At 39.8% G+C, this 20,543-nt stretch overlaps 2 protein-coding genes across 2 annotated transcripts; both read left to right on the top strand.

Annotated features, from left to right (window-relative positions):
• The first annotated feature begins 992 nt into the window (after nucleotides 1-992).
• ddx61 (DEAD (Asp-Glu-Ala-Asp) box helicase 61) lies at nucleotides 993-11,763 on the top strand. Its single transcript, XM_031288916.2, has 13 exons — nucleotides 993-1,195; nucleotides 2,008-2,840; nucleotides 3,314-3,377; nucleotides 3,568-3,672; nucleotides 4,715-4,844; nucleotides 5,095-5,241; nucleotides 5,608-5,702; nucleotides 5,796-5,918; nucleotides 6,005-6,133; nucleotides 6,738-6,918; nucleotides 7,012-7,113; nucleotides 7,252-7,482; nucleotides 9,229-11,763. Exons 2-12 carry the CDS (start codon nucleotides 2,683-2,685, stop codon nucleotides 7,473-7,475), a joined length of 1,458 nt encoding a protein of 485 aa, XP_031144776.1. The 5' UTR covers nucleotides 993-1,195; nucleotides 2,008-2,682; the 3' UTR covers nucleotides 7,476-7,482; nucleotides 9,229-11,763.
• Nucleotides 11,764-12,366: 603 nt separating this feature from the next.
• tomm40 (translocase of outer mitochondrial membrane 40 homolog (yeast)) lies at nucleotides 12,367-19,919 on the top strand. The gene is made up of 9 exons (XM_036006745.1): nucleotides 12,367-12,464; nucleotides 13,156-13,391; nucleotides 14,858-15,018; nucleotides 15,279-15,380; nucleotides 15,511-15,616; nucleotides 17,429-17,551; nucleotides 17,817-17,893; nucleotides 19,193-19,295; nucleotides 19,417-19,919. Exons 2-9 carry the CDS (start codon nucleotides 13,175-13,177, stop codon nucleotides 19,554-19,556), a joined length of 1,029 nt encoding a protein of 342 aa, XP_035862638.1. The 5' UTR covers nucleotides 12,367-12,464; nucleotides 13,156-13,174; the 3' UTR covers nucleotides 19,557-19,919.
• The last annotated feature ends 624 nt before the right edge of the window (nucleotides 19,920-20,543 follow it).

Here is a 20,543-nt window from a genome sequence, read left to right on the forward strand (position 1 = left end):
TAGCCTCTTTGCTCATCCAGCTGCTGTTGTGGTCAACCTCCTAAGGATCAAACTGGCGACTGACAAGCTGCTGCAGTGATCAACTGGATTTCTTTACATGCATCTATGCAGCAGTAGAAATGTACCACTGCATGCAATCAAGGCTGAATGTAAAAGGACCTGTTTGTAGACTGCCTGGAGATGTCAGTAAACTATGGACATAGGCCTGGCCTTTTTTTTTTTTTTATTATTATTATTTTTTTTTTAATATAGATAACTGTAGAGAGATGGCAGGAAATGAAGGGCAACAAACATTTTTACACCCTAATTGTATCTAGTCTGCTTACTGTAAGGCCTGTAAAGACCTGCTTAATATTGCACAGTTTAATTCCTTCTTTCTGCCATTTTAATTATCTATGTCCACAGTACCTTTCAGATGTTTGTGTGTGTGCATAGGCCTATGTGACTCTGTGTGTGTGTGTGTGTGTGTGTGTGTGTGTGTGTGTGTTGTTTTATCACTGTCCAAAGTTGTGTATATATATTTTTTATATAAAATGTGTTCTACAGATTCACTTTTGTCTTGATTTTGTCACCTTGTCCCATAACAACATATTTTAAAAGCAGTGTTGTGATTGGTCAGTGGGAGGTCCATTGGAACAAAACCAGCCAAAAAAAAAGATATAGGGCCCTTCTGTTTATGTAAAGTGAACTTGATTTGTATTTTTTAGAAATCCACCTTGAGGCTGCTTTAAAATTAACCCACAGGCCTTTCTCCTGAATCAAAATTATAAAATGAACTGTACAACTGCACTCACTAAAACCCAGAACTGTGCTTTGTTACTTCAGTCTATGTGTCCAGATTTCACTCACTTTCATCAGTGTCAAAAGTTGTTCACAGTCTACGTTTTAAACTAGCTAAATGTGTCCAACAGATTCACCTTTGTCTTGATTTGTCAGCTTGTGCTGTCCCACAGCAACATTTGTGAATTTGAAAGCAGTGTTGTGATTGGTCAGTGGGAGGTCCTTTGGACGAAACAACCAGCCCAAAACGAGCGCGCGGCCATGTTGAATTGTCGATATTCCGAAAGAAGAGACAAAAGAGTGAAAACTCGGTGGATTTCTCGAAACAGCGAGTATTTACCGAACTTAATTAAACGGTCGATGAAACGTTAAGCAACGACGCAACAGGGAAGATTGTTGGTGGATGTAGCAAAGTGTAGGTAGCATATTTTTTTTCGGCTGGGTAAAGACTATTTTTTCGAGCGTATTTATTAGAGTTAACTGTTAACACAGTCTGGCTAAGCTAACACTAGCATGCTAAATTAATTTGGCCAGGTTGAATAAAAGTGTTAAAGTTGTGCGAATCCAGAAGCTCCACACAGGCTTGCTTTGTACACATCGTTTCTCGATGATTAAAATCGGGTTCCTATTACAAAAGTTAACAAGGCTTAACGTTAGTATGCTAGCTGGACGGTCAAAGCCACGTTGCTATACAGAAAGTTTTAACGCTGCCTACAGGCGTGCTAATTAACTTCTTTCAAGCTAACTTTGCTATCGACATTGACAACGAAGGGTTCATGAAAGAGGATACCCATGGGACAACACCCTGGTGGCTGGCTTTACTTTGTATTCTGTTAAATGAGGATAAGGTTAAAGTCCAATGGTTAACTAGCTAGCTAACTTTGAACGTTAGCAATCAGGTTAGCATGGCATCACAACAAAGCCGCGCTGGCACAGTTGTTAACTGCCATTTCATATCACAATTATGCTGTTGACTTCACAGTTTCGTCCTGTTTACATTGCTAACATTTTTCAGTTTTGCTGTCTAAAGTTATCCCAAACGTGGAATTGTTTGTGTTCCAGCTTATCAAAGATAGCCGGTGGTAATACACTGTACACACATATGAAATGTATGTTATCGATCTAGTAGCTTATTTTGGGTTGTTCATTGATGAGTGTTATGTTATTTTTTTGTCTCGCTTGTTGATGCTCCAAACTAACCACCCACGATTGTTTATTGCCTGGCAGGTAACCTGGAATCTTTTTTGTTGATCGGCAATTCCCAAAGCACTTTGCAGACTGTCATCTCAAACTTTTGCTGCAGAAGTTAACGAAACCGAAACAAGATAACCACAGACATTTAAAGTGGACTGTCCATGTGAAAGACACAATTGCTGGAGTTACTTTTTTGAGCCAGTTTTGAGCCCCAGCAAAGACGTTTGAAGACTTTTTGATGTCAAAGGAACAAATCATAAGAAGTCAGACGTGACGAAGCAGATCATATTTTACTACTGGCCATTTTGAATGTATAAACAAAGCACTTGGACTTAAAAAGCCAAGATACTCGAAGGACACAAAAAGACAATTCTGGATCATCGTTACAGCAAGGATAAGAGTACTCTGACAAACAATTTTGAAACGAGTATGTTTTGGTCACATAATTGATTTATTTATTCATATGAATGTTAATTTCTCCCTTTTTTGGAGAGTTGTCTTGTAAATAGACAGAATTCATAAGCAGACCTCTTCTTTTCAAGAGGCCTGGACGTCAGATTGTGTACACAGAAACGAAAAACACTTTTTATTTTTTCAGCTTTTAGTTGTTTTTTTTGTTTTTTTACACTGGTGCATTAAGCAAGATATCAGTAAAATAGGCACACTGAGGCACATATAACTTACTGAGGAAAATTGCCAGTTATTGTGATGGCTACAGCAAGAACAGCTAACCCAGCACAGATGATTGGATTGAACAAACCAGCAAATGGGCAACTCAGAGGACAGGCAGCACTTCTTGCAGCTGCCCAACAGCCCAGTGCCCTCCAGAAAAGGACCAGCATTCCTCAAAGCAGTGGAGGCATCAAGTAAGATCCAGCTCTCAATTCTGCATTGAAATTAATTTTAGTATTCATCAGTAATCTGTAGCTCGACTTCTTACACTGGATACAATAATCTGCAAAATATAAATGAATTCCTTCCCAGAGAAAGATTTTATTGTGTTTTGCACAATAAAGTTGACCACAAACATGTTTTAAAAACACTAAAAGAAGATGAGAATCTAATATCTTTTTGCTATTGTGCATGATATATATATATATATATATATATATATATATATATATATATATATATATATATATATATATATATATATATATATATATATATATATATATTAGTGCATCTGACATGGCTAGTACATTTGAAGTCTCTTGCCCAGCCAACATCCTAGTCTATATAATATGGAAATTTGTTTTTGGGGTTCAGTATATTTCAGAGCCCCCTTTTGTTTGTGTGTTATTTATTAAGACGTAACAATGCAAATTCTTATAATTAGGTTTGGTGATGACTGGAAGAAGTGCCTGGAGCTTCCTCCAAAAGACACCAGGATGAGAACTGCGGTAGGGTAACCCTTAGTACTGGCAGATATCGTTATTCAGATTCACTGTTCATAACTCTTAAGACACTTCCCACATTTTCTGTTGAATTTGGCATGTTTTAGACTCATTAAATGTGTTTGCTTCTAATGCGGTCACATCAACTTCTGGATCCTATGAAACGGTAATCTCATATGGTTCTGTGTTCTCCCAGGATGTGACATCAACTAAGGGAAATGAATTTGAAGACTACTGCCTAAAGCGGGAACTGCTGATGGGAATCTTTGAAATGGGATGGGAGAAACCGTCCCCTGTCCAGGTAAATAAGGATATTAGAATGTGGGACTTTATGTGAAGTGAGCTTGATTTGTGTTTTTTCTAAACCATCTTGAGGCTGCCTTAAAATTTACCCTCAATCCTTCAACTGCACTTACTAAAACTCAGAATGGTGCTTTGTTAATTCAGTTAATGTTTAAAATTTGAGAAGGTTCCAGATTTCACTCACCAAAATGATTAATTACTTCAGGCATCTTCATTAGACATCATCTTCCTCTCTGATGAAGACATTTGACCGCGCTAGCCTCTAACCTTGTAATATTGTATGATCATGCCAATGGAGAATTGTGGGCCTGTCTTGCAGCCCCCTCTAGTAAGCCACAGGATCCTATTACTCACTTCTACAACCCACTCCTTCATTGTATGGTCTGAAAGGGTTTGGTCCCACAAAACTCGATTTGTCTACTTTTCCCCCACTATATCTAAACAGTTTGCTCAATGTTAGACGCGGGGGGTACATTGCAGTCATAGATGGTCTTCCTTGTAAGGCTGTCAACGAATATTCAAAATTTGAATATCTATCTAATAGTAAAAAGAAACAGACATTCAAATATGAAAATGTATATTTGGAAGTTATTAACGTTCAGCTTCCTGTCTGATTGAACTGGTCGGGAAGAGTTCACAGCGAGCGAGTGGGCCTGTTGATAGCGTTCATCATGCGGCTGCCGGTACTGGAAGTAAAAGACGGTACAAAGACGCTAGCGTAAATCTTTAACTGCAGAGACGACACATTGGTTTGACCCCTTATGGACATAATGCGCAGAAATAGATATTTGAATATATTCGTACCTCTGGTTTTTTAGAACGAATATTCAAGCGTCATTTTTGGCCAGTTTTGACAGGCCTACTTTTCTGTAGTACATACTGTTATATTGTGGTGTGACGTTGCAGCCCTATTGTGGATTCAAAAGGCTCAGCAATAGGATAGTCTTTTGCATATTGTTTAGTTTACCGTGTTTTTAAATAGTGTTATGTCCAATTAACTTTGCCCATTGTACTGATATGACTTGTCTGGCTGCCAAAAGGAGGAGAGCATCCCCATCGCTTTGTCAGGCAGAGATATTTTGGCTCGGGCCAAGAATGGCACAGGAAAAAGTGGAGCCTACCTCATCCCTCTCCTGGAGAGGATAGACCTGAAGAAGGATCACATACAGGGTGAGTTTTTGCATGTCTGCCTTAACAAGAGTAAAGCACATTTGAGACAGATTTTTTTATTTTTTTTGGTCCACAATCTCTGGAGCATATGAAAAAGTCTGATCACTGCACTATTCTACCCCATACGTATTTATTTCTACGGTTGGTGAACAGTTTTTGGTCCGAAAAAAAAGAATAATTTGTGTGTTTGTCTATGCGTCTCACCAACCCTGGCATTTCATCAGCCCTTCCCATTTTTGTCTCAATCAAGCCATAGTAATGGTGCCAACAAGAGAGTTGGCCCTGCAAGTGAGCCAGATCAGCATTCAGCTCAGTAAGCACCTAGGAGGGGTTAAGGTCATGGCTACCACGGGTGGCACCAACTTGAGGGATGACATCATGCGTCTTGATGAGACAGGTACTTGTAGTTCCCTTACTATTCAAGATGATGAAAACAGATTTTTCCATAAGATTGTAGATAGGCAATTCTTTCCTAGAAGCTACTGCCCAGTGTTTAATGTGATGTTTATCTTGTCACTCTGAAGCCATGACTCATTTGCACATCGGATCATTACCAACTTGTGCCTTTTTTTTGTTTTTTGAATTATTTTCTTAAATTAAAGTTTTGCTATATATTTTTACCAAATATTTTTTTCATGCAGACAGCACTATTCAAATTTTCTGCTGAATGACAAACCCTTCTATTGACCTTAGTTGGCAATGTCCTTTGTGCAGCTCAGAAGTTGTTGTGATGTGCTGTTTGTGCCTCCTACCCTCCTAATAGTGCATGTAGTGATTGCTACACCAGGCAGGATACTAGACCTGATCAAGAAGGGTGTAGCGAAAATGGATAAGGCCCAACTGATTGTGATGGATGAGGTAGGTTTGGCTCTTTTTTAATTTCTGAATTCACTTTTCAATACTGTGGACTGTATTTCTAAGTGGGCTTTCTTTAAATATCTCTTAATTCAGGCAGATAAACTGCTGTCCCAGGACTTTGTGGTCCTGATTGAAGATATAATCAGCTTCATGCCAAAGGACCGTCAGATCCTGCTTTACTCTGCCACTTTCCCAATCAGTGTGCAAAAATTTATGGTGAGAACTTAAACAGCAATTTACTTCTCTGAAGATGTAAAAATCACTAATTTTGTTTCATAATACACTGTTAATGTCTTTTCCAGAACAAACACCTGAAGAAGCCTTATGAGATCAACTTGATGGAAGAACTGACCTTGAAGGGCATTACTCAGTACTATGCCTATGTGACTGAAAGACAGAAGGTCCACTGTCTCAACACACTCTTTTCTAGGGTGAGTTTTTAGCTTAACAGTTGGATACAAAGAGTCTAAAAAAAGTTTGAGTGGAACTTGATATCAGGCTACAAAGCAGTGTTACTCTGCCCTCTCAGGTTAAAAGTTTCAAGACTGATTTATTTTATTCATTAATGGTTTTAACAATTGATTTTTACAGAAAATGTACTATTCTTATACATATACTGATAACTCAATATAGAATTAACATAAATTGTGATCAAGGATTTTATTCATATTTCTAACTTCTACTTGCAAAATATCATAAAAGCAAACTTGTTTTAGTCATAAGGTTTGTGAATCGTCCTCTGAAATGTGCAGTTTTGTTCCAGTAATTCAAGAGATTTGGCTCTCATATTAGGGCAATGATTTGCATAGGATATATAGATACAATTTGATTCAAAATCAAATAAGGACAATTGGATAAGAAAACAAGACCCACATGTATACAGGCAAAAAACCAAGAAGCTGCATACAGCTAGCAAGCTGCAGTTTGGCCACCCTAGATTTAACAGTAGGTCAGGTAGACCCATAGGATACACAGGGAGCATAAAGTTATTCCTTCAGTCATCAATAATCATGACTCTGTATGTTTCTATTACAGCTTCAGATCAATCAATCTATCATCTTCTGTAACTCCACCCAGAGAGTTGAGCTTCTGGCCAAGAAAATCACCCAACTAGGTTATTCATGCTTCTACATTCATGCAAAGATGATGCAGGAATACAGGAACCGTGTGTTCCATGACTTCAGGAATGGATTGTGCAGAAACTTGGTCTGCACAGGTAGGTTAAGAGTTCTGTATTTTAAAATAGAAAATGGATATTTAAATTATTGATGGTCAATGTAGGTTGACTAATATGCATATTTTCTTGTAGACCTATTCACTCGGGGAATTGACATTCAGGCAGTAAATGTGGTCATCAACTTTGACTTCCCCAAAAATGCAGAGACCTACCTGCACCGCATTGGCAGATCAGGTAAAATGAACTATTTATAAATGCTCACACTCTTAACAACGGGTTTTGTTTACAACTACTACTTTAAAAAATCTGGCATAACCTGCTTGACTGATGCTAACGGTACATAATAGCTAAATTATGTCTCTTCTCTCGCAGGGCGTTTTGGTCATCTGGGTCTGGCCATCAATCTGATAACTTCAGAGGACCGCTACAACCTGAAGAACATTGAGGATCAGCTTGTCACTGATATAAAGCCCATCCCCAGCAGCATTGATAAGAGCCTGTACGTGGCAGAGTTTCACTCTGTTGACCCAGATGATGACGAGAATGACTATGATGACCACGGCGGAGCCAAAAACAAGGAACTGGGAGGAATCTGAGTGAATGGTCAGTTCTTCGAACAGCTAAGAAACCAGCCATGACTGAAAATAAACCTTTAGGATTAAATGTTTTTATGATTCAAGTTAAACCAGTTTTATTGTTGGGCACTGATCGGGGGGGTCTGCTCAAGGGGATTTCTCTGTAATATGTTTACCTCATTATTTGAAGCTTTGGACACGTTAAACATGAAAATCTGACATTGTAACATAGATATGACAGAAAATACGCAAAGCATAATGGGTTCCCTTTAACACTTGTGACACAGGTCACAGTGTAGCTGTAGTTTAAGTTGTCTATCTACAGTAACACCAAAAAAAAGTATTGAGGGTTAATGCTCAGCTGTGTAAGCTACATCTATGGACAATGAAGAAGAGGCAAGTTCTTTTTACTAGTGCCTGTTCGGAACAGAGGGATTGCTTGGTTCCCCGTGTTTTTTTTTTTTGTTTTTTTTTTACAACTTGGTAACACCCTTCACTTTACCGGCTGTATCGACAAAAGATGAAGCCACCGTGTGTCGAGAAGCTTGTTTTATTGTTGTTGTGGACAAAGCGCTTTGCAATGCGAAGGTGGTGGAGCTGCCACGCAAGCAAGGTTATATTTGCAAAACTAACTAAAATATGTCTATGCCATAGACATATATAGTTTCTGACTGGGAACCCAGAAATTTCAACATTCCATGTCAAATTGAACACAACGTAGTCCATGCCCTCATGGCGGTACCGAAAGTCAGAAGAAAGCGGGAGAGTCCTATTTGATTACGACTGTCAGATAAAAGCAAGTGCCTTGCAGTGGAAGGTGGTAAAATATGTGGACAATTTATTAAAGGGAAAAATCCCACGAATTTGAAAGTACATTTGAGAAGCGCACACAAGGAGGCTAACCTAGCTTACCTTAACAAGGTAAAGGAGAACGCAAAGCCCCCTTTCCCCGAAAAAGAAGCTAACTCCGGTACAGGGCACGGATGTATGGGTACAGGGCCAGGCAGCATGACAGACAACCATAGGACAGAGAACACTACAAATGTGCTTTCACCGTCGACCCGATAGCTGCTGGTTAGTAAATACGCAGGAACACCATAAGCGGGAGGAAGCTTGGGTTAATATGTGGATTGATACTGGGATGTCTACACAAGTGTGAGTCGATAGACTTCAAAAAGTTCGCCACTTCACTCGAACCAAAGTTCAAAATACCTGTTCGTGTATGTCTTCTTTAGTCTATTGGCTATTTAGTTTTTTTCCTGGCACACGTCACTTACACATTTTGCACTTATTGTGGCGTCTTGTGTAGACTGTTAACATATTTGTGCTCCATCATATGGACATTTAATGTACTGGTGTTATTGTTGAATAGATTGTGAATACATATTTCTCAAATTGTATGTTTTTGTTTTGCAAACATTCTAGTATATGAATGAGAGCACTTTGGTGGACATTAAATTAGTACACAGTGTATTAATAACGCTATAGCACATAGTGCTCAAATATCTGAGCTTGAAGAAGAGCCGATACTAGCAACCTAGCTAATGGATAATCTCCTTTTTCATCATTAAGATTAACTGAAGTTTTACAGGATTTATAGGTGAAGGGTTAAGGGCTGTCTTCCTCAGACTGCACAACAGCAGTTAACATAGATTTGCACAGAGCTGATTAGCGCACACAGCCAGCTGTCTGCTCTCCAGGTTTACTAAAGCAGCGACTCATTCACATGGTGGTTTTCAGACATTTTAACTCAACTTTTGTTTTTTCTTTTCAGGAGAAACGCGGCGCCTGGCAGTCATGACACAATATTGGCTATGCATCCAACAAGATTCCAAGTGATGATTTCTGTTTCCTAGTTTGTCACCCAAATGGTCTATTTTAGGTTTATTTTTATTCCCATTTTGAGTCTACAGCAATCTTCAGTTCTGTCTGTGCATATCTTAGTAGACTGGTATCTTCCCACTGCCACTTCAATTAGTGGATCTTTCTGCCACACTGCCAGAGATGGTCACTGAACATGTGATGTGGGCTATTAAGTCTGTCATTGAACTCAGCCACTCTTGACAATAGATGGACATTGTCAATAATTTTTTTGGGGGGTACTTTGCTGTAAGAATGAAAATGTGAAACCAAAGGTAGACTTAAAGGATAGTCCAGCTCACGTCTTTGCTGTGCAGATGAACTACATATGGCAGTGTGCACATCCCGCTGCCATTCCTTTTGAGCAGATGCTTTAAAGGAAACCCCTTTTCAACAATTTACACTCAGTGGCTACTTATTTTTTTTCTTCGTGCCATGGATTCAACGAGGTGCTGGAAACATTACTTAGACAAGTTAATGTTGATGATAGCCTCATGCTGTTGCTGCAGATTTGTGTTTAACCCCATCTTGAAGGTGTTCTGTTGAATTGAGATCTGGAGACCATTTCAGTAGACTCATTGTCATATTTGAGACAATGTGTTTTGTGATGTGTCATGATGTTCTGCAAAGAAATAGCCATTAGAAGATGGGTGGGCTGTGGTCATAAAGGGATGCGCATGGGACAGGAACAATACTCAAGAAGGCTTTGGCATTTAAACGATGCTCTGTTTGTATTGAATGGCCAAAAGTGTTTTTAACATTACACCGCCACCATCAGCCTGAAATGTTGAATTCATCTTTACACCAATTCGGACCCTACCATGTGCCTGTTGCAGCAGAACCCAAGATTCAAAAGACCAGGCAACATTTTTCCAATCATCTGCTGTGTGGTGTTGGTGAGCCTGTCTACTCTTGCCTCAATTTTCTTTGTCTGCATACCTCTGCTGTAACATGGTTATTTGTTACGTCTCCCTCCTGTCAGCTTGAACCATTCTCATTAACGAGGCACTTTTGCCCTCACAGCTGCCACGCGTGGGGGTGGTTTTCTGTGTGCCTCTAAACCCTATAGACTTGTATGTGCTAATCCCAGGAGATTAGCACCAGCAATCATTCCACTGACACTTAAATCACATTTCTTCACTGTTCTGATGTTTGGTCAGAACAACTGAAGGGTTTGACCATGTCTGCATGCTTTTATGCATTGATTGGCTGATTTTAAATACTTGCATCGAGTTGTACCTAATAATGTGGCCACTGAGTTTAGCTGTTATCATTCCATGTTGGTCATAAAAAACATTTTGCCCACCAGCCTAATTGCTGACTTGGGGATGCAGTGGTAAAATAAGGCAGATTGTACACATCCATAGTCTAACCAAATTAACATCGTTCAAAAGGTAACCAAAGTTGGGACAGTAGACAGAGAATTACTAAAGTAAGAATAGAGATGGCTTCAGAAACCAAAATGACCACTTTGCTCTGAATGATGTTTAAAAGACTGCTATGGTGCTCCAGCACAGAGCACCTGAAACAGTGTTGCTGTTAGTGAACTTGCTAGTTTTTTTATATTCTTTACTACAGAACACATTTAAATATGACAGTGTAATGTCAGTGACACTATAGTGCATTTTGTCAAAGCACAGATCCAATAGCGACCATAAGTCAGTATTTAATTGTGAAATTTCTTTTGTTTCCTTTTTAAGCCATAACACCAGGCAGCATTTTCTCAGGTATTGAGGTTATCAGTACTTAACAAGATGAGGGGCCTAGATTCTGAGTCCCTTCTTCCCTCCAAAGTGCCTTAGTCTAACGTCAAACCTGTACTTCGCCCAGGCTCTTGTCCCAAGATTGTATTGAAGGTAAAATGGCACCCAGACGATTCCTTATGAGTTTCAGTTTTGAAAGCACAGTTATAGTCTGAAGGATTTGCAGTTTTTGCTCATTTGTAAGAAATGCATTTGTCTCATAAGGAATTGTAAACATGACCAGTTGTCTGACTATATTACAACATTGGACTTCTTGACTTCAGCACAAAAAATACATGTATTTAAAATTTAAAACAATACTGTGAAATTTTCAGCCGACTTTTGTTTTCTTGGCTGACCATTACGTTACTGCCAAGCACCAGCAGGGAAGGGACCCATGTGTGTGCCCTCTTCTAAAGCACCTGAAGTAGTAATTAGCCCTAATGTTCTTAATGTCGAACTCGGGAGTACCCTTGTTGATAGATTTTGGTTCCCCAATTCTTTTAGCCTCAGAACATGGTCATGTACTGTTGCCTGCACTGAGTGGATTTGTAACCTGAGACCATTTGTTCCATCGCTGTATTCTGAAGACATGAATACCTTCATGACTTGATGACCAGATGCTTTAAGTAGACAGACAGCCAACAATTTTCTGTTAAATGTGTCAATGCCAGCGCCTAAAACAAATTAAAGTCTAACTGACTAACTCCTCTTTTCGGTTTGATCTTTGTACACTTAGTGAGAGAATGCTTTTTTTTAAAATTGTGATTGAATTAGTCTCCTACACTGCCAGCCAGGATCCTGTCTCATGTACGACGTACAGCCTAGGATACTTGTGTAAAATCCACAGTTGCACCCTTTTTAAAGTAAGATTAATATTTCAGGTTTTGGTGTAGTTAAGGTTTTCCACCATTTTTTTTCATCCAGCTTACTTAACGTTATTGCTTGGGGAGACAGGACCCAGTTTGAAACCACAGATCTTGCCGTTCTTATTTGAAATAATTATTGCATTGTATGGTATACTGTTCGTCAACAGCTAGTATATCTCTGGCCATTCTCAACTTCAAAATAGCCACAAAATCCACCTTATGGTTTACTTATACAAATATGGCGGTATATGTATACAATTTGTAAATGTAATAACTACAGCCCCTAAAATAGGTGTACCCTTGGATTGTCATTCAGCAGGAGGTTGAATGAAATGAATGTTAAGCGAATGAACCCCGTGCAACGTCATCGGGAGGGGGCTGTACCAGCTGTAATATCAACCAATGGCGGTTGAAATGAGATATATATTAGCCAATCGGTGGATGAGTTACGGAAAATAGGCGGGCATTTGTCAACCACGGTCACGGACGTTGTGGTGAACTTTGCCGGTTTGAACTACCCCTGGACCCTTACTGTCAACGTAAGTAGATAAACTGTCAAATTGCATGCCTACTTTTGTAAGAAGATGGTAGTTTAAGGTGTTAACAAGCCACACAGCGTATTTCCAATAACAGTGTTTTCAATATGAAGACGAATATATCTCGTGGTCGACTCCACATGGCTACCTAGCCAGCCAGCCAGCCAGCTAGCTAGCTAACGTTAACCAACCAACCATGCTAGCTTGCATTAGCCCTGACAGGTTAAACACTGTTAGCAGATAGTTTTACCAGCTGTTGGCTTATCTCCAAATGTTGCCTCTCTAGCAAACCACACGTTTTAGTTCGATATGTATTGTGGTTACCAGGCTGTATTGTAACCAATTAAAGTAGAGTCTGATTGAACTGGGCCTTAGCTACAACCAACCTACTGTAACGGTACGGTTACTGCCACGACAGATTGATCACTGTAGCTAGTCAAGTAAACGGTAACGTTAGCTGAATGCAGAGAGCTAACGTCTTTAAAAGCAAACTGTGCCCAAATGCATTGTATGTTCTGTGTAAAGAATGGGTGATTGTATGCTCATGTCATACCTCGCAAGTCATGCAAGGTAATACTTCTCCAATTTTTACTTACATTTTATCAGGGATTATTTTAAGTCAGTAACCTGCAGTTGTATGATTTAAATAACATTGATATAATTCAATAAATTATTCATTCACTATATTTCATATTCTGTTACAGTCTCAGAGTATGGGCAGTGTGTTGGCTGCTGCCCCACCCAGTCCTGCCCCAGCTGCAGCTGGAGGTAGTCAAGGGGTCCCAGGGTTGGTGTCCGTCCCTCCAGGGTTCACTATGCCCTCAGTGTCTTCAGTCCCTCCAACATCTGGATCTGGCCAGCAGTCAGCAGATGCAGATTCCCCACTCCCAAACCCAGGCACATATGAGGAGTGCCACCGCAAATGTAAAGGTTAGAGAATCAATGTTTTCCCTAGGTTTGTGGAAGACTCCAGCATGATTTATGCTTCTGCGTTGAATCTACGCCGTGGCGACGTACGTAGGTATGTGGAGGCACGCACCCTATGCCGTAGCCTGACATGCACCTCTCGAAAAATGTCACGTCGCTCCACAGTGGCTGGGTAGCGTTGCATTTCCCCCTGACTCATTTCCTGGTTCTCCATAAACAACATGAAATCAAGGAGGGGGGTTAACTTTTCCTGCTAAAGATTTCCCACCGTTGTCAGAAGGCACAGGGGAGACACTTTATTTCTCTCACTATGCCTCTAGAGTTGGCACTCGCTCCGAAGCTAATCACAGTCACTCGCTCTAACACACACACACACACACACACACACGCCGGCCCTGCTATTATCTTAAAGAGATCGACGCATACAAGTATAAACTTCAGGCCACTTACGGAGGCTACGGCGAAAGCTCTGTGTGGAGCCTCCGCAGAACCATAAATCACGCTTATGTGCACATATTTGGCAGGGGTTTTGAGGTGCCCAAAACAGCTTGGGTGTTGCGCCTGAGCCTTATAATGGTAGGGTCCCGTAATTAGGGATCGACCGATATGGATTTTTAGTGCGGATACCGATTTTTTTTTTTTTTTTTTGTTTTTTTCATCAGCCTTAGCCGATGACCGATACGGGCTGCCGATTTTCTTGAGCTGATACTGCTTTTGCTCCCTCAATTTACATAATAAAAATGTAAACCCTGCCACACTGGATTTGTTTTCAGAATCTGCTCTGCCATTTCTTTAAAAAATAATAAACAAAAACACAGATCAGTCACTTCTGCAATCATCTTACATTCATATCACCCAAATTATGTGTGCAATGTGCATCATATGGATGGGTGCACTGCATGTGGTTAACTGTGCAAGGGTAAAAGGCTTTCATCAACATCTACAACACAGCCTTGATGATGCATTGCTTGCTGACATATTATAAGACAGATATAATCAGGTCATCACAAAATGTCCTTTGTCAACACATTTAAATAATTTAAGAAAACAATAAACCTGAGAAGTAGCCATTGAAATAAAGTGCTTGATTTGTAATTTAAGACTGCCAAGCACTCTGCTAGTGGGTGGAGGGGCAGTGCATGGTCTGCACGTGAGCTGCAGCGTCTCCAGCAACACAGAGCTGCCTGTGGATGTCTGTCTGTAAATAATGCCGGGAAAAAACTATCGGCGAAACGCAGCAGCCGCGTATCGGCCGATACACGTAAAAATGCAAATATTGGCCGGCGGATAAAATCGGTCTATCACTACCCGTAATTTATGACTGATGTAGTTTATTCTTTACATTTGTTCAGCTTTTTAAGTAATAATCATTGTAATATAATAGTATCATTATTGTCCTATTGGCATGGGGTTATATAATTGTCTAATGTTGTGTTACATAAATCTTTTTTGCCCTTTCTCTGTTTTAGAGGTGTTCCCGCTGCAGATGGAAGGGGTGCGGTTAGTGGTGAACAAGGGCCTGAGTAACCACTTCCAGGTCAGCCATACTGTTACCCTCAGTACCCTTGGTGATTCTGGTTATCGATTTGGTTCCACCTATGTGGGCAGTAAACAGACTGGACCAGCAGAGGTAATGATCATTTTCCCATCACTCCAACAAATCCCTACAATGATATTAACATTGAGAAATTTGGGTTGTAAATCTTCCTGGTCGTGGTGGGACTGAATGTTGTCTGATGTATTCTTTTAGTTGCTTCTTTGCTCCATGAATGGATGTCTTCATCAGGGTTCTAAACTAAATAACATACTTTAGTTTTATTTTATTTTTTCTTTGCTCACAAGGAGCACACAGCCAATTGGTAAATACAGTGTGTGTTTTGTTCCCCATAGTCATTCCCAGTCATGGTTGGAGATATGGACAATACTGGTAGCCTGAATGCCCAGATCATCCACCAGCTCACGTCTGCTGTGCGCTCCAAAATAGCCATCCAGGTATGTAGACTTATTGAGGGAACAGCTTTTCAGATGTTGTCTTTTAGACACTTCTTTGCAGGTTTTAAGTGTCACTGACATTGTTTGCCAGTCTCAGAATATTTTTTGCTCTACTTTTTGTGTGTTGCAGACTCAGCAACACAAGTTTGTGAACTGGCAGTGTGACATGGAGTGTCGTGGTGAAGATTTCACCGCTGCTGTGACGCTCGGAAATCCAGATGTACTTGTTGGATCTGGTATGATTATTTTCTCAAAATTGTACTAGAGGTTTTGTTGTATACATTGTTATTTCCTCATTACAAGTTCAACGGAGGGGTTTGTTGTAGTCCACACTTATATTTCACAAGCTACTTGATCCACATGCTAAAGGTCCTGTTGGAGTTAGTGGAACTACAGCAACACTCCACTGTCCACTTGTGATTGTACAGCGAATGTTAAGAGTGAAGCTTCACAAACAACCTTTGTCCGAGAACAGAGCACTTTAACCAGACAAAAGAAAAGTGTTATCAAGTTACTCACGGAATTAACATTAATTAGCGGCAGCTGGTATGACCTGCTACCGCTGCCTTATTAATTTTTAACCGGTGAAAGCGACGGTCCGTTCCGGCTTAAAATGAGAAGCTGCAACCTGAATGTTTTGTGCAGTGCTACTCTGCTAATACGAGAGAAACAGGAGACAACAGATTTGTCAGTGTCTGAGTTCAGTAAATCTCAGAATTTTGCGAAACTTGGTGTCTGAACTTCACATTCACACTAATTTTCACTCTTGTATACAGTGAAATGCTCGTTGTGTAGAGCCCAGCTGTCGTAAAAGATCCTGCAGTTCAAGCAGTCTGAGGTGGACAAAACAGTACAGGAAAGAGGATCAGATCTAGCCAAAACTCATCAATTAATTATTTAATATGCCTGAATTGGCTATTAAAATTAGGGCTGCACAATATTTTGTTTTTTGTTTTTTGTCATCGTTGCAAAAACAACTGCCACAATAAACATATCGCAAAAGACAGAGATTTTAGTTGAAAGAAAATATCAGTAGAAAACTGCACTTTAAAATGTAACTGTCATTTTTTTTTAGTGGTGGCTTTAAATTCAACAAACTGTTGTATTTTAGCAGAATATTGAAAGCAGCAGAAAGGCATAACTGAGTACACTTTAATATCTGTTTATTTGTCGCATATGATATTGATAGTGCGATTTTTAACAAGATTATTGCATAATGCATATTTTCCTCATAACGTGCAGCCCTAATTAAGATTGTTTTTTAAGATTTTGTTTTTTTCAATACTTATCACAATTTGAGAATTGAATACCAGACATGCATATACATACTCAAATTGATGTTCAACGCATTTAGAGCTATAACACTTAGTAACTGTAGGTAATAATTGATTAATTAAAAAATAAATTAAATAATATTAAAATAAATTGTGTTCCCCTTATGCATTAAAGATGTCTAAAGATCCTCAGCTCCCCACAGTTAGACAGATCAACAGTTACTGGCAAACCAACCAGGCACTGCAGTCATGGCTGGATATTGTTTGAAAGTCTTTGGAAATAGTGCTGATTTTAATACCAAAATTATACATGTTTTGATACCTAACTTTGATACCTTTTTGTTTTTATTTAGCAACAGAAGCCAGACAAATGTTGTCTAAACCCAAGAAATCATACAAGAACCATTCCTAAATACAATCATCTAAATTTGGTCAAATCCAGATTTTAAATCAGGACATTTCTGATCAAAGAATAAGTAACAATACTATGAATCTGGCCAGACATTCAATGCCAACATTTTGGACAGTGCTATGGACACACATCTGTTGGTACCAAGAAAATATTGAGGTCAGCAGTGTTGACAAATGTAGTACTCCATTTAAAATCTTCATCAAGAAGAAAGAATATAAAAAGATGGCAAAAAACCAGAGACTGAAAAAGTGAAAACAAAAATGCTAGAAGACCTTAGAGAGGGAAAGACATCGATACTGCAAATATGGATGAGAAGGGACTATACTGTGTATATAAAGGAAACTCTTAATACTTTCCATCAGGCATTTTGGTGGGCCACTATCTCCAGTCTATCACACCAGCTCTGGCTCTGGGTGGTGAGCTAGTGTACCACAGGAGACCAGGGGAGGAAGGAGCAGTCACCTCCCTCTTGGGCAGGTACACAGGTAAATCTCCACTTTGTTAACCTATTGAACTGTGCACCGCAAGACTACTTACTTACTTACTTACTTAAGTTCACATTTTACAATCATGCTTTGTTAAATTTACAATTTATAGTATATTTGGCTACCAATTTCCATTCATCGTGGTTGGTTACTTTATTTAACTTTTCTGTAGTGTCACCTGGATTTAGATAGTGGTGCCTAGTTCCATCTCTTTGTTCAATGTTAACTGTGTGATAGATTTTCCAACCCTTTAATCTCTCCTCAGGGGACAACTACGTTGCTACATTGACTTTGGGAGGGGCAGGAGCCCATGCCACATACTATCACAAAGCCAGTGATCAGGTACCTAACATTGGTAATAGTGTGTGTGGATGTATTTATTTATTTTATATCAATCTGCCAAACTGCTCAAATGCAGAATTTTGGTTCAAATTGTGATTGTTAGCTTAAAGCGGCGCTATGCAGTTTTGGCCATTTCTTTGCTGTTTTCTCGCTTTTTGCTCGCAGGTTTCTCTATAGAGCTCCCCCTACAGCTTCAGAATAGATATTTGGCAGCTCCTATGTTTACTTGTGTCTGACTCCTCACTCGGTCAGTCTGCCGTTTCCTCTTTCTCTGTTCCTCCAACAATGCTTTCCTAGCTTTCTGCTTCTTTTTTGCTGGCTCAGCCATGAAGATAGTGTGAAAAACTCCATTGCTACCTTGTTAGCCGGTTCCTGAATGGGCGTATGTGTGCAGTGCCGTGAAGCAATTCGTTATATCGCCAGACCTGATATCACGTGATACTTCCTGACGCTGAGGCTCGCTGGCCGAAAGTTGCAAGGGTGGGTTTTCCGCTCACAGGCGCTAGGGGGAAGAGAGAAGAGCGCCATTCAACTCGAAAAAAAGTTATATAACCACTCCAATGACGCCGAAGCTGTTCAGTTAAGGTAAATTAAGCTAAAGAAACTGCATAGTTCCCCTTTAAAGGATAGATTTGTATGTCACTGTAACACCAGCGACACACTGGCCGCTGAGGCGCTGTGAAGCAGAGCTATTTTCACTTTGCTCATGTTTTCCAATCTGTCTGTTCACACCGGCTGCGATTAGGAGTGGAGCGCCCGCGCTCTGCAGCGATTGTTTGGCTCTCCTTTATTTCTTCATCTTGACTTCACAGCTTTGTCTAGTGCGAGACAGGTGATCATGCACAGAGGGAGGGGAAGAGAGAGAGGTGTGACGCCCGATCGATCACAAATCTACGCTTCGCAGCACTTCGCAGGCTGTTCGTCAGAGGTTCTTTCGCAAAGAGATTTTAACACAACCGATGGGGACAAAAATCCACAGTCCTCGTTCTGTGCAAAAACTAATTCTGAAATTCAGCTGAAGCTATAATTAGTGTTCTGCAGTCTAATTTTGGCAAATCAAGTTGGTATCTTCCAAAGTTCAACTATTTGTAGTACAATATTCCTTCTTTGTGTTACTATCTACTATTACTATAATAGCTTTAGCTGAATTTTCTCAATACATTTTTGCATTAAAGGAGGCCTGTGGATTTTATCCCCCACTTCTCTTGTATGGACAGGAGAAAAATCACTGCAGCGTAAAATTATTTCAAGAACTATGTGAATGTCAACCTATCCTTTTACTTCTGTCTTCTAACACAGTTGCAGATAGGAGTTGAGTTTGAAGCAAGCACAAGGATGCAAGACACCACAGCATCTTTTGGTTACCAGTTGGACGTTCCCAAAGCTAACTTCCTCTTTAAAGGTAAATAAATACAGTATGAATACACTCATAGCCACATAAGTGACTATTCATTTAAAATTTCAAAATAAATAGTTTATTTTAAAAAGGAACTCTTCCACTTCTTCACCTTTCCTCTTCACAGGCACAGTTGACAGTAACTGGGTAGTTGGGGCAACCCTTGAAAAGAAACTGGTGCCGCTACCTCTCACACTGGCCCTCGGGGCTTTCCTCAACCATCGCAAGAACAAGTTCCAGTGTGGCTTTGGTGTCACCATTGGCTAGATGTGCAGGGGCTGCCTGAAGCCAGCTCGCAGGCCACAGCTTGGACCAGCACAGAGACACACAGGAACCTGGACTAAGTTTTAGAAATTGGATTCAGAGACTCTCTTATAACTGTGATTTCTGGGGCAGATAGAGAGACAAAGACAACTACCAAGGAGCCAGGATTGGCCAAGCCATGCCTTCATTCTGTAGCCCAAATGTCTTTCTTTTATGGTGTATTGGATATACCCAGTGGCTAGAGTGATGAATGTCAGTGGGCATGAGGACATGCGATGTGAAAATCAAAGTAAGTGGTTAGACATAATATATGGTGGTCATGTATGATGATTAAAATAAATGTGATTTACTTTTTGTAAAAGTGAATGTTGTGAGTGCTTGTAGAAGAACTGGATGCACGAGGTGACATACTTTTCAGGTTCAGTTCTCTGTGTAACGTAAAGTTTTTCCTGCATGTCTCTACAACATGTAACATTAGACAGCAAATCACAAACATTTTTAAATCTTGGTAGAAGCATGGTCCATGCTTTTTGGCTCACTGACGCTGATGAGATTTGGTATTGAATGACGAGGCATTTTTCGATACTAAGAGGGCAATTCGGTCGGTTTATGGTTTGTCATAAAAAATTAAAATGAGTGTCATAAAAACTCAGTTTGTGAAAAAAGGCATAGCATACTATGTCATAAAAGTTATAGTATGTCAAAGTCATAGTGTATGTCATAAAAAATAATTATAGTATGTCATGAAAAAGTCATAGTATATAGTGTCATAAAAAGACATCAATCAACCAGACTATACACTCACCTAAAGGATTATTAGGAACACCATACTAATACTGTGTTTGACCCCCTTTCGCCTTCAGAACTGCCTTAACTCATTCTCATTCACCTCCCTCTACTCCTGCTTCACATTATCAGCTGATTAGGGGGTGTTTAAAACCAACCAGGTTTAGCCTTAATCTCTGTAAGCCAATCAATTCAAATTCAATT

Source organism: Sander lucioperca, chromosome 10, assembly GCF_008315115.2.
Source record: "Sander lucioperca isolate FBNREF2018 chromosome 10, SLUC_FBN_1.2, whole genome shotgun sequence".
Taxonomy (NCBI): domain Eukaryota; kingdom Metazoa; phylum Chordata; class Actinopteri; order Perciformes; family Percidae; genus Sander; species Sander lucioperca.